This window comes from Charadrius vociferus, unplaced genomic scaffold, assembly GCF_000708025.1.
Source record: "Charadrius vociferus isolate BGI_N301 unplaced genomic scaffold, ASM70802v2 scaffold34, whole genome shotgun sequence".
Lineage (NCBI taxonomy): Eukaryota > Metazoa > Chordata > Aves > Charadriiformes > Charadriidae > Charadrius > Charadrius vociferus.
The window spans coordinates 1878242-1890637 of NW_009647989.1; the positions used below are offsets into that span (position 1 = coordinate 1878242).

Below are 12396 nucleotides of genomic sequence, written 5' to 3' on the forward strand. Positions count from 1 at the left end.
TTCCGTACATTATTTTCTAATAAAATAAGAAATGAACCTAGCATTCTCAAGAGGAAAATCTCATGGAATGACCTATGCATGATCCATCTCTTCCTCCCTACATAACAGACAGCATTATGTCAGGCAATAGGAAGCACGTAGGTTGGCATTACCATCTGTCCAGGACTCATGAATGGATGCCTTCTGCCGGAACTTCTCTGCCAGGTGATCCAGCCTCTCTAGCCTCCGGATCTCATTCAACAACCACTCCTCATATCCCTTCTCAGCCTGCTCTAGGCCACCCCAGGCATTGTTTATATCCTAGAGACAGCAGCATGAGAAGAAAAGGCAGGTTAGAAGATGTGGGGGGGGGAAGACGTATGTCAGTATTAGTCTCCATGAGCTACGTGGCTCCAATTGGTTGGAGGGAGTGGATGTGGGCTTCTAATCTCACAGGGTTGTGCAGACAGGTCAGGGAGACTAAGTGCCAGACTTAAGATAAGCAGGACTAGCAGTGTCAAGATATACATGTCTGCCTGACAGTCCCTCTCAAAACACTTCCCCACGTGAAACTTCAACAAAACCCAACCATTTTTTCAATTAGAAAAAACGAGAGGCACTCAGGCATCTCCTCATAAAGGCATGCAACTCGAGCTTCAGAGTCTGGTTTAGATACAAGGAAGCAATGATCACTTGATGCTCTCTTATTATGGCCTCACTGAACTATATTTTTTAGGGCTCCTACCACAGAGTAGCTCGCTCTGAAGGTGGGAATGCTCTGCCCACCCATGGGCAGAAAAGGAGTCCCATTTTTTAGGCATAGTTGGGGTATATATGAGCAGTTACCCCCACTCACCGAGACCATTTTCCCTTCTGAAGGCATGAAGGCCGGCCTGTTGCTGAGCCGCAGCTTGGTCTGCAAGGTGTTGAAATTGATCTCAAGTTGGCACTTCTCTTGGACCTTGGGGGGCTTGTGCAGGCGACGGTAATCCCGGAAGTCCTCCAGTTTCTGCTGCATGGCTTGCATGGTGTTCTCTGGGGCCCGATTCTCCAGCCAGGGGATGGTGCGACGGATCCACTCCAGCAGCTGGAAAGAGCAATGACAAGAAGACTTGAACTGAAAATTGTGTTAAAACTACAAGTGTTGCTCTGATCCCATTAGGGACCATTTACTTTTATGTTTGCTGTCAGAAAGATTCTGCCACCAGCAGGGCTTGTAAAGAAAAAAATGCCAGCTTTTTTGGAAGCACTTTTTTTAAATGAGCAGCCCATTCCCTACCACACTAAGTAGTAGCAGTTGTTGCAGCACTGCCAATCCAACATGGTTAAGGCATAGCTTTTGCACAATCAGGACCAAACTACGTCCTCAGCTAAACGCTAAAGCCTTAGAGTTTTGTTGGACTGTTGCATAACTAAAGGATGCTGTAAATCATCTTAGCTCCAAAAGGGTCTGACAGGGGAGATCAAGTTCTAGCCTCCAGTTACACTTTTCCCACTCTAGCTTCCTTGAAGTCAGTGCTGCTCTTTGAATAGCCCTCCTTAGCAAACCTATCTGGGGAGTTGGCAACACGCTAATGCAATGGGCAGTCCATAGTGTGAGCGGAGAAGTGTCCTATGCTTTTCAGACCAGGCTGAAACCAAGCTCAAGGTCTACGTTTGCCCTTCTGTTCTCCATCTTCCCCTCCCTACTTATCTTCCACAAACATACTCCAGTCCACATTTGGTCACCTCTGTAGTTTCACAGCTGTCAGTTTGTCAGCCTCCTCAGCTAACCAAAGCAGCCTCCAGCTTGCATCTTACACAGATTCTTTCCAACTATCAGCAAGTGCATATTTCTTTCCTCAGTTATCTCTACCTTCCATTCTCTCTGATCCAATTCCTGACTTCTGCAGTATATCAGTGTACAATTTGTATGAAAGATGTTATGAAGTTGTATAGTACTGAGGAATGCAAGTTAAACCAGCTTGGTTTTTCCTTTCATTTTAGCATTTCTGTGGTTGCTCTTAATAAACTGAGAAACTCAAAGCTATTCTATGGAAGCTTTCTGTTTTAAAGTAGATGATTGCTCTTGCCTTTAAGGTAAGTTTGACCTTTAATTTTTCTCAAGCTAGAAGGGGGAAAAAAAACTTCCAGGGAAATGTGGGCCAATAGCATTCCCCAAGATTAGTTACCAGAGTTACATGCAGTTCCTTTCCACATACCACCACCCAGAAACCAACAGCACCATGGACACCTACATCACTGGCCAGTTTTTCGTAGTCTTCCATGAGCTGTTCGTTTTCTTGGTTGACTGCCAGCACCTTGCAGATACGATTTGCTGCTGTCTCCGCCTGACGAAGAGAACAAAAACAGAAGAAGGGAAAAGTGTTAAAAAAAAAAGGTATAAACCAAAGCTTGCATCTTAGCTTCCTGCTACATACCTGCAGGTCAAGTCTCCGACCCTTGGCTCTAGCAACCTGTCTGCACTTTCAAACGTCTGTCCTGACCTCTTTGCTTTCCATCTGACCTTCTATAATTATTTTTCCATTCTCAGGTAAAGACATTCCTCCAGAGATTCTCAGCTCTACTGATCCCACCCTATGTGTTGTGAGACAACCACATTTCTATGCCTTTTCTGAAACTGCTCCTACGAGAGGGCCCTGTTGTTTGCTTCCTACCAGATGGACCCTAGCTGCCTCTTTACAAAGACAGGGGGTTTCTGCCACCACCTCCACTCCCCTCATCAGCCATTCAGAGCTGCAACACCAGTAACTGAGTGGTGTCAAGCTGATGAGACTCTCTACGTGCTTTTACACAGGAAAGAACTACATAAACAGAGTTAATCCATAGACAGGACTTTGGAAAATTCCTAATTTTGTTTTGAAGATAAAATTGTAGGTTCTCCTCTTAACCTTAAATTCCGCCCAGCAGAGCTGTCTTCCAGCTTTCCCTGTATTTCTGGCACTGATTACAGGGCCACCTCCTCCAGCATCTTGCTGCATGACACCTACCATGTATTCGGGGTCTTATGATCCAGCTGAGAAGAGGATTTTATTTTTTTTCCTTTTCTGGGTAATCTTTCTGCTTACTCTCCCAAAACAAGTCTCACCAAAAAAAGAGCCTGTTGTTACTATTAAGGGTGTTTGGTTTTTTTCCCATTGTGGGCCCAGAACCTTGTTCTCTGCAGGGAGCTGAACACGTTAAAACACGAATAAGAAAAATCCCAGCTATGAACTCAGGAGCAGTCAGTCTGCCCTGGAGTGCCATGCACGCGTTTGGCATGGGGAACACACAGCAGGCTGATCCTTGCACAGCACGTATCTGTGGATATCAGCTCCCTCTACCATTATCATGGTAGGTGCCATGCCACAAAGTCTTGGAGGATGTGCCCCTGTGCTGGGTGTCAGGGGACTGCTCAGCACCCTCTTACCACTGTACAGCTATAACCCTGGTGCCTGGGGAAGGTGCTAGAGCTACCCACAAGACGCCTATGGAGTAGTCCTCCTTACAGAGGCTAAGTGGAGATGAAGAGGAGAGGGCACATGCCAACACTACAACAGACCGACTGTGAATGCTGTGTCCTGCCTTAAAACTATGTGTAGGACTGATGACAAAAGAAGTTTTGCTGAGCTTATAGCTGGCAAGTTTCAACCTTTTTCTATTTTTAAAAGGCCTTTTATTATCTGTTTATTCAATCTCCAAGGCCATTTGAGAAAAATCCTCCATTTTTTGCAGCTGATGTGAGGCAGCAAGAGTAGCAATAAAGTCATAGGTTATACAGTGATGTATGGATTGCTAAGGTCCCAGGGGATTTAGCAATCTCACTCATTTATAAGAAGCTGTAAAAACATATAGGCTGTCGTCTGTCCCTTCACTAAAGTGGGCCAGCTAGCAGATACACAGAAATTAACTAATCTAAAACATATCAGAGGGACCTGTACAGGAGAAAGAGCAATTTCACTTTAAAAAACCCCAACAAACTGTAAAAAGTGCAAACGATGGTTACATTTAAAAAACCTTGTACTTTGATCTGTTTTTAACTGACGTTTGTACTTTAATGGAGTGCTTTTTGATATGCAGAGAAAACTTTATAGACATGGGACCAAACAGTATGTCAAAAAGACATTGCCAGAGCCCTACCGTGATGTGCCTGGTCACTGCAGGGAACTGGTGGTGCCAAATGTTTATCTCAGTCGTCCCAGGAGAGGAGCTCCCAGCACACTCTTAACTCTCTTTACAGGAGCTCACTGCAGCAGCAGCAGCCAGCTGTGCAGGAGGGACCCCATTTTGTGTAGGCATATTTACATGTATCCGAGGATAGATTTCCTCCAGCTGCCCGAGTTTTTAAATATATGTGTACGTATATATGTGTGTTGAACATCTGTCCAAACACAAAAGCCCTCTCAATGTCAGCAATTACGCTATTATTTGTATTATCCCAACGGCTGAAGTGCAGAGGCTTTCCCTCCCCTACCAGTACTTGCTTCCCTATGGTTCTTGCCTACTCCAGACTGCTCTGTGCAAAAGTGTGCTGCTGCAGCAGCAGGAAAGGCCCTGTGGCCACTGTCACCATTAAGGTCATGAGCAACGCATTACACTGACACGCTCTGAGTAAGTTAGGACAAAAGGATCCCTGTGCTTTCAGGCAACCTCCACAAATATCTCCCACGCTGCTGCTAATGAGCTGATTTGTGGTGATAGCAACCTTCGTGAAACACTTTCAGGTAAAAGAAGAGTGGCACACTAAGATGTTTACATGACGCCAAGGCAGCTCCCCCTACACCTTCATTAGTGGAGTGGAAAAAGTCATTTTGGCTTCCCCCCACTGCTGAAGGCAATTACACATTTAGGATGCTCACACTGGCTCCAAACAAGCCAGGATGCCCGGACAAGGCATGGAGCAGCACTGAGAAGATGCACCATCCTAGGGTCTGGAAGGTGCATACCTGTATTCTCAGAGAACCTGTGTGAGCTGATCAGCTTTGGTCAGTGCAGCGTCGTGCTGACATGTTACACTACCTGCACTCAGAGCCTGTTGGGAGGGCAAGCCCAGGGCATTCTGCTCGATACCACACTGCTGTGTGATATGCATGTGCTGTTTGTTGGACTCAAAGTGGAAATCTGAATAGCCAAAGTAGCAGCAACTTCTCTGCCTTTTGTCTCTTCTGTACTTCTCAACCCTCATTTGGACTGCCTAGGATGGAAGTGGAGTTAGCTGCCTCTCTAGCTCATGGATCCAGGTCTCTTTGCTGAGGAGGATTATAAAAGACATTCCCACAGTGCGCTATGTAGGGAAGATGCCTGCCTGTTGCTGTCCTCTGGCCTTGGAGGACCACTCCAAAACACTGTATGCCAAACAATCTCTTAATAAAATGGTAAAACGTTAGTTAGAAATTTTCACCTCAGAAATCAAGTTTACAAAATATTAAGCCAACCAGTAGTTGCATGCATTTAGTGTGAAAGTCAGAAGCGGTTAGAAAACAAGCAAACCAACCAAAGCAAGTATACCTACGAATATATATATATATAAAAAAATAAAAAAATGGCATAAAGAAAAAGCAGCCATCTACACACACATGTCAGGCTGGGGACCCTGTACCTTCAAAGGCTCAGTATAAGAGAGTGAAAGAAGCAGAAAGCGGCTCATGGGACTTCCCCTTCAGGACTGGTGGCAGTAATGAAAAATCTGAATGAAAAATGGAGTGATATCACAGTAAGTCACCTACCCGTGCACAAGGTGGCAACACATTACAATCTGAGCTGGGGCTTGCACTCAGTAATCACTTTGCATTTGCCTGGGGGTTTGATCTCTGTCACTCAGCAGCTGGCTAATGTATGGCTAGGGCTGCTCCAAAAAGGAGCTGTGCCCCTCCTGCTGGGGCACAGTTGAGTTGCTGGTCCATCAGGACTGCTAAAAAATTAGTAAATGATTAAATCTTTAATCTTCCCTATAAGACAGTTAGACTACATGGGAATGAAGCTTAAATAACTAAGAAGCTCCATCTCTAGGTTCTTGCCCCAGCTACGTGCTTCAGGTCCTGATGGAGTAAAAGGTTGTTTTCAGTTATCCCTGGAGACCTAGCATCCACCTAAATTGCTGAGGAGAGCATGGGACCTGCTGAGCAGGTTTCCAAATCATGCAATGGGTGCAGAGAGAAGAGGAATGGATTGGCGAGGGGCATGGCTGCTCCTGCAGCAGGCCACAGCCCTCCTCATTTTGTGGTTTGCCGTTTCCTCAATCTGGAGCTCTTCAGGTTAAGCAGACAGCATGGAGAAGTCCCTCAGGGGCACCTGGCAAACAGCAGGCCTTATCACCGTGCTGGCATGAGTTCTGAGACTACAGTCTTCCTGGGCAAGTATCAGCTGGCTGGAGCTTGCAGCCTGGTCTTAAGGATTTGGAACTATTCACAAAGCAGGATCCTTGCGGAAAAGTCATGACTACATAAATTATGCCAAACGGGCAAGTCTATTGCACTGCTGTGGGACATATTCCCAGTTCCTTGGAAACAACAGTATCATGTAATTTATATGAAACGGGGCAGAGAACAAAAAGCTTGAACTAAAGAGCTGCTCTCTGGAACCTACTGCCTGCGTTTGCCCCTCTGAAAGCCAGCATCAGCATGGTATCTGCATCAACGCTGTGACCATCAGCCCTGCTTTGTACAAAAGAGATGGACTCTTCCTGGAGTCAAGTAAGCCCTCAAGCTGGGCAACACATGAACCGTGTCTCAAATAGAAAAGGCCTAGTGAGAGAAAGAAGTTGTGGCTGGGGGAAACAGGGAGATTTTACATCTGTTTGTAAGATGAAGAATGCAGTCTTGAACTTTGGATTTTATTGTTCCAAAGCCTACAATCTGAAATTAGCAGCGATCTTGTGGAAAGGCTGCAGCCCAGCCAGGCTCTGGCATGGGAGGAAAGGATGGACCTTTTTCTTCTATTCAAATGACTGCAGGGAAATCGCTGTTTTGGAGGAATTTTGCCCAAAGGTGAACTGCGACTACTTGGTTCCTCTGAGGAAAAATGCCCCGATGCCAGGCAAAGACTTTGGAGTAAAGAGGAAGCAGAGGAAGAAGGACTGAAGTTATGGAAAAGGGTAAATCGGAGGAAAGAGAAGTAAAACATATAGGTGGTTTGGGAAACAGGAGAATGACCAGGGAGAAGCAAGGAATGTAGAAGCGTGTGAGTTTGGGAAAGCTCAAGGCCTGGTAGGAACACACTTTGTGGCTGGAGCACAAAAGTGCTATGTAACCAGCTCACAGATGATTCAACCTAGGTGAAGACTACTGACCTAGAGGGGGCTGAATGTGGAAGGCAGGATAGTGGCTCAAGGGGGACAGGTTGTGATTTACTGGAGTTAGGCTGATTTGATTTGGTACTTCTGGAGGCGCACTGCCTGGCCAGGATGATGCCCACTAGTCACTGAAAGGGTATTGACTCTGTCAGAACAGACATTCATTCATCTTTCGATGCCAGCTTTACCAAATGCTTTCTCCACCGCTGGGATGTGAAACAGGAGGGAAGGAACAGCTCAGGTCTGTTTGAAAGGCCATTGATACCACTTCTCCAGCAAGACTACAGATGGCACATCCAAACGCATCGCTGGATGCATTGAGCTTCCCTGCAAACGCCCTGGGGGCGGACGGGGGTCTGGCACTTTTGTTCCTCGGTGGAGAGGAGCGGTGGGCAGGGCAGGGAGCGGGGAGGAGGTTGTTAGCGGTAAAGTCTCACCTTCTGCGCCCCTGAGAAGGCGTGGTAGTAACATGAGACATAGGTCATTATGGCCTTCTCATCCGGCCTTAGCGTGCCTATAATATCTGTGCAGAGAAGGAAAAGAGGTTGAAAGGATAAAGTAAGAAGCAGCACATAGAATAAAACAAAACAGTCATGGGTGGCGTGAGAGAGGGGGAGAAAACTTCCCATCATGCATTGCAGGACAGGCCAAACAGATTTCCATGCGGAGAGCTGGGAATTCGGATCAGAAGGTGGCTAGCAGCGTTGGCTTGTGGCTCAAAGCGGCACCCCTCCCTCCCACTCTGCACCCCCCACCACCCCAATCCAGGGGGATCCCGAGCTGAGGATCCGGGTTCTGCACCTTCATGGCTGCGGTCCGGCAGCCTGGCCCAAGGATGCAAATGGTTTGTTTGGAGGTTTGAATGCCTGCGCTCAAGGCCTTTCTGCACGCCGAGGAGCTGGAGATCAGCGCCTTCCTACGCAGTGCACTTCCTACACAGTATCTGCTCTGCTGCAACGCGCACTGCTGGCTCCTACGGCACTGAAGTGCAGGCGGCTGCTTGGTTTTGGCGAGAGATGTTTACAAGGTTTCACCCACAAAATGTTTTCCTTAAGCGACTCCATTACCAACAGGAAAATGGCTAAGTCAGACACAGCAAGGACTCAACTGCCCGATTTCTAGCATGGTGGGTGAGAAAAGAGATAAAAAAGAAACAAATGCATAAAACCAGGTACCTCAGTCATGATAAGCAATGCTCTGTTTGCAAAATCACCAGGGACGTACTTGTTAGAAATGCTTTGTAAGCCCCAGGTGAACTGGGACTGAATTTGTGGCACAACTCGAGAAAGCAGCAGGTTCAGACCTTGAAGCAAGGGTGCAGGAACCTGCAGCATACGTAAGGTAAAAGATAAAGCTTTGGGTATTCATTGAACCCTTCATAAAACCACTAAGTCAGCTCCGTTCCCTCACCTTTGAAAAAGGAAAAAAAAAAAAGTGAAATGGTATCAGCATCGTTTCCAGTGGGGGCAGGCTGCAGTGTCCTGCTGAGCAGAGCATCTATGTGGTGGCCTCCACCTTTGTGAGACCCAGCATCCTAGCTCAGATTTCCCAGGAACAAGGAGTACAGGTCCTTGGCCATCAGGGCAGCAGTTCGGAAGGCAAATGGAGAAGGCAGAGCTCCCCGCTCCCTTGGATTTGTGTGTGTGCCAAGGTGTTGGCATGCATAAGTGCCACTGGAAGTAACACTGACTATAGGGAAGTGGGACTCCTGGCTCCCTTGCCCCATGTATTATGTCTGGGGCACCCCTTTGAACCAACAGCCAACTCTACCAAGAACATAATAATAAAGATGCCCGTAGCTAGAGAGGAGAGAGAGAAAGAAAAAAAGGTTTGGACATTAGCAACGGCACCAGGTGTGCTCTGTGGAGGGAGCTTGGGATCCTGCGATACCTTCTGGGCTCCTGAGAAGGCGTGGTAGAAGCTAGAAACATAGGTCATGATGGCTTTCTCGTCAGGACGGGCAGTTCCAACAATGTCTGTCAAAAAAAACCTCACGTTAAGAGCATAATCAACTGATGGGAGGAAAGCAAAGGAGAGGGAGAACCACAACTGTCCGGGAGGCCTGCTGGGGTATATGCTTGTCATAGCAACTCCACAAGGCTTCCCAGCATTCCCCAGAAGATGTGTCTCTCTCAGAAGCCAGGATCACCCTCCTGGTTCCCCACCCTCATGATAAAATTGCTTCCAGGGCCTGGCCAGGCTAATGCAGCCACATGTCAGCACGTCGCATGTCACAGCACTTCACCATCCTGAGAATGTTACTGTGAATGGTGGGTTGAATCAATCCGAACTGGCAGCAGGTTGACATGGCTTTTATAGATGTATTATACTGCTATTCCTCCATGCAGTTCTTCAGGAAAGATCCTTTCTCCCTTCCTTTCCATGCCACCGTCCTCCATTTCAACACAACGATGGCTTGAATTTCAAAAGGCCCTTTCATTAGTTTCAGAGGAAACTCAACACCTCTAGAGATCAGAATTAATGGTGTGGAGGAATGCACATTAGCTCCACTTCATGAGGGAGGAGAGTGATCAGGAAAGAGCAATGGGAGCTCGTGTAAGGGGCCCTCTTCATCACCGCTAGCTTTGCCGAGATCTGAAGCTAGATCCACTTATTTTGGCGGTGGGTTTATTTCCTACAGAATGGCAGGAAGCATTTGACTCTACTCCAGAAACCTCATGATTTTTTGTGACCTCAGCATGATGAATGCAGGGAAAGCAAGACTCATCCCTGGGGATGGGAAATACTACCTAAGAATATGAACATCCTAGTTACCCAAATACAGGTTCACTGAGTTCAGCTGTCCTATGCCCACCTTTCCCCCTTTTTCCTCTCACTCTCTTCTTTAACAAAAGCCTTTAACTGCTTCTCCTGTCCAAACCAAACCTGAAATACAGCTTCTACCATTGAAACCAGCTGGCTTCAGGCAAACAACCAACAACCAGTGAACTATTTCAGGACGTTGTTTCTACTCCAGAGTTGCAGTCTTCAAAGTCTATTGCCAAGCTGGTCCTGACAAGGCTCTGAAAAGTAATCCTTGCTTCCCAGTGGCCTCAGGAAAGCAGTCACAGGCAGTAGCAAAAGCACCTCTGAACAACATGGATCTCTGCCTTGGTCTCCAGACCCAGTCAGTGAGGGACCTTCATGCCCAACACTTCTGAGTAGTCAAGAAGAAGCAGTTTATAACACTAATATCATGCCCCCAAAAGGAAGATCGCCAGCAACATCAGAAAGAGCCTCAAAAAATTCTGGAGCAAAAACAATGCAGTCCTGCACCATACATTAACTCAGTATTAAGCCCAATTCTTTAAAGGGAACACTTCAGTCAGCAGTGGACACAGCCAGGTGGTACTCATCTCTGCCTAGTGTCTTAACCCCAGGTTAAGATCTCCACACCAGACTCAGAAGACTGAGGGGCACAGGAGGAAGAGGGAAGAACATGTGATTTGTTATTGCATTGTAACCTTTTCCCTATACATTTAGTATGTGGTGATGGAGGGAGCATTCAGAGGTTACTGAATTCTTGTACAATACAAGTCCACCTAGAAGATGTGGGAAATTTATTGAAAAAAGCAAGTTAAAAGCCACTGGATTCTACTTTACCTTCTGCATCCAGCATCTTGGGAATATCCAGATATTTCTCAGCCACATCAAAAGCTGTGTTTAGATTGGTGAGAGGATCATCCTGGGAAAGAAACAGAACCAAAGCATCAGCATCAACTTGTAACAAGGTACACAGCATTTCTCTCAAAACAGCTACTGTGCTTGGTTTGGTTCAGGTAACTGTGCTGGTCCACACAAAATTATGTGTGAATCCTCATGTAACAGGATTAAATAATTAGCTTCCTTTTGAAAGCAGAGCCTGGAAACTCATGATATGATAATTAACATATAATCTAGGCTCTTGCAACAAGAAGGAATAATACATTTTGTCTTGAACCTAATTTAAAGTAAAATTAGTTTCACATCATACTGATAGTAAACGGCCATATCTCGCACTTACATCTCATGCTTATATTAGGTTTGCAACTTCCATTTTAAAGAACTGCAGAGCAGTGTATCTGTTAGAACATCTAAGCAATACTAAAATAGTAACAACATCTGCAATGGGTGCTGTCCTTAGCTAGCGTACAGTTTGTTGAACACCAGTTGAGTGGGAGGAAGAGAAATGTTTTAACAAATCTCTACAAAATAAATATATATAAAAAACTCTCATTTTGTCTGAGTACTGCTTTTCCTCCTAGGCGCTGCACAGGACTTGTCATTTCCTTAGTACATTTCTATTCCCCTATATAGAAACTTTCTGCTGTGGCAGGATGCACTTCAGATACAGACATCAATACACAGTAATCAAATCCTAAACAAAGCTAAATGTGACTTATCACATCATGAGTCATATCACAAAGGTAACTAGATTTTAAAGAGCCACACAAAAGAATATGAAATGCAGAAGCCACTGGAAATTAAAGACCTCTGCAAATTGTTTCCAGCATTCAAACATGATTGCTAAGTGCCGGGTCCTGCACTTGGGTCACAACAACCCCATGCAGCGCTACAGGCTCAGGGAAAAGTGGCTGGAAAGCTGCCTGGCGGAAAAGGACCTGGGGGTGCTGGTCAACAGCTGGGGGTGTTGGTCAACAGCCGGCTGAATATGAGCCAGCAGTGTGCCCAGGTGGCTAAGGCGGCCAACAGCATCCTGGCCTGTATCAGGAATAGTGTGGTGAGCAGGACTAGGGAAGTGATTGTCCCCCTGTACTCAGCACTGGTGAGGCCCCACCTCAAATACTGCGTTCATTTTGGGCCCCTCACTACAAGACAGACATTGAGGTTCCAGAGTGTGTCCAGAGAAGGGCAACAAAGCTGGTGGGGGGTCTAGAGCACAAATCTTATGAGGAGAGGCTGACGGAACTGGGGTGGTTTCATCTGGAGAAAAGAAGGCTCAGGGGAGACCCTACTGCTCTCTACAACTACCTGAAAGGAGGTTGTAGCGTGGTGGGTGTCGGTGTCTTCTCCCAAGTTAACAAGTGATAGGACTAGAAGAAACAGCCTCAAGTTGCACCCTCGGAGGTTTAGACTGGATATTAGGCAAAATTTATTCACCAAAAGGGTTGTCAAGCATTGGAACAGGCTGCCCAGGGAAGTGGTGG

The 12396-nt window shown here is 46.4% G+C and overlaps 1 protein-coding gene across 2 annotated transcripts in view; it reads right to left on the minus strand.

The window, feature by feature from the left end:
- ACTN1 (actinin, alpha 1) overlaps positions 1-12396 on the minus strand; it is a 48412-nt gene that overhangs the window by 15552 nt on the left and 20464 nt on the right. The window contains exons 6-11 of one of the 2 annotated variants that reach the window (XM_009883488.1): positions 10853-10934; positions 9100-9225; positions 7687-7772; positions 2217-2309; positions 836-1066; positions 153-300 (exon numbers count right to left, since the gene is read on the minus strand). In XM_009883488.1, coding sequence (XP_009881790.1) covers positions 153-300; positions 836-1066; positions 2217-2309; positions 7687-7772; positions 9100-9225; positions 10853-10934 — 766 coding nt within the window. The remainder of the gene's footprint in view (positions 1-152; positions 301-835; positions 1067-2216; positions 2310-7686; positions 7773-9099; positions 9226-10852; positions 10935-12396) is intronic. The other variant, XM_009883489.1, reaches the window with a different exon arrangement.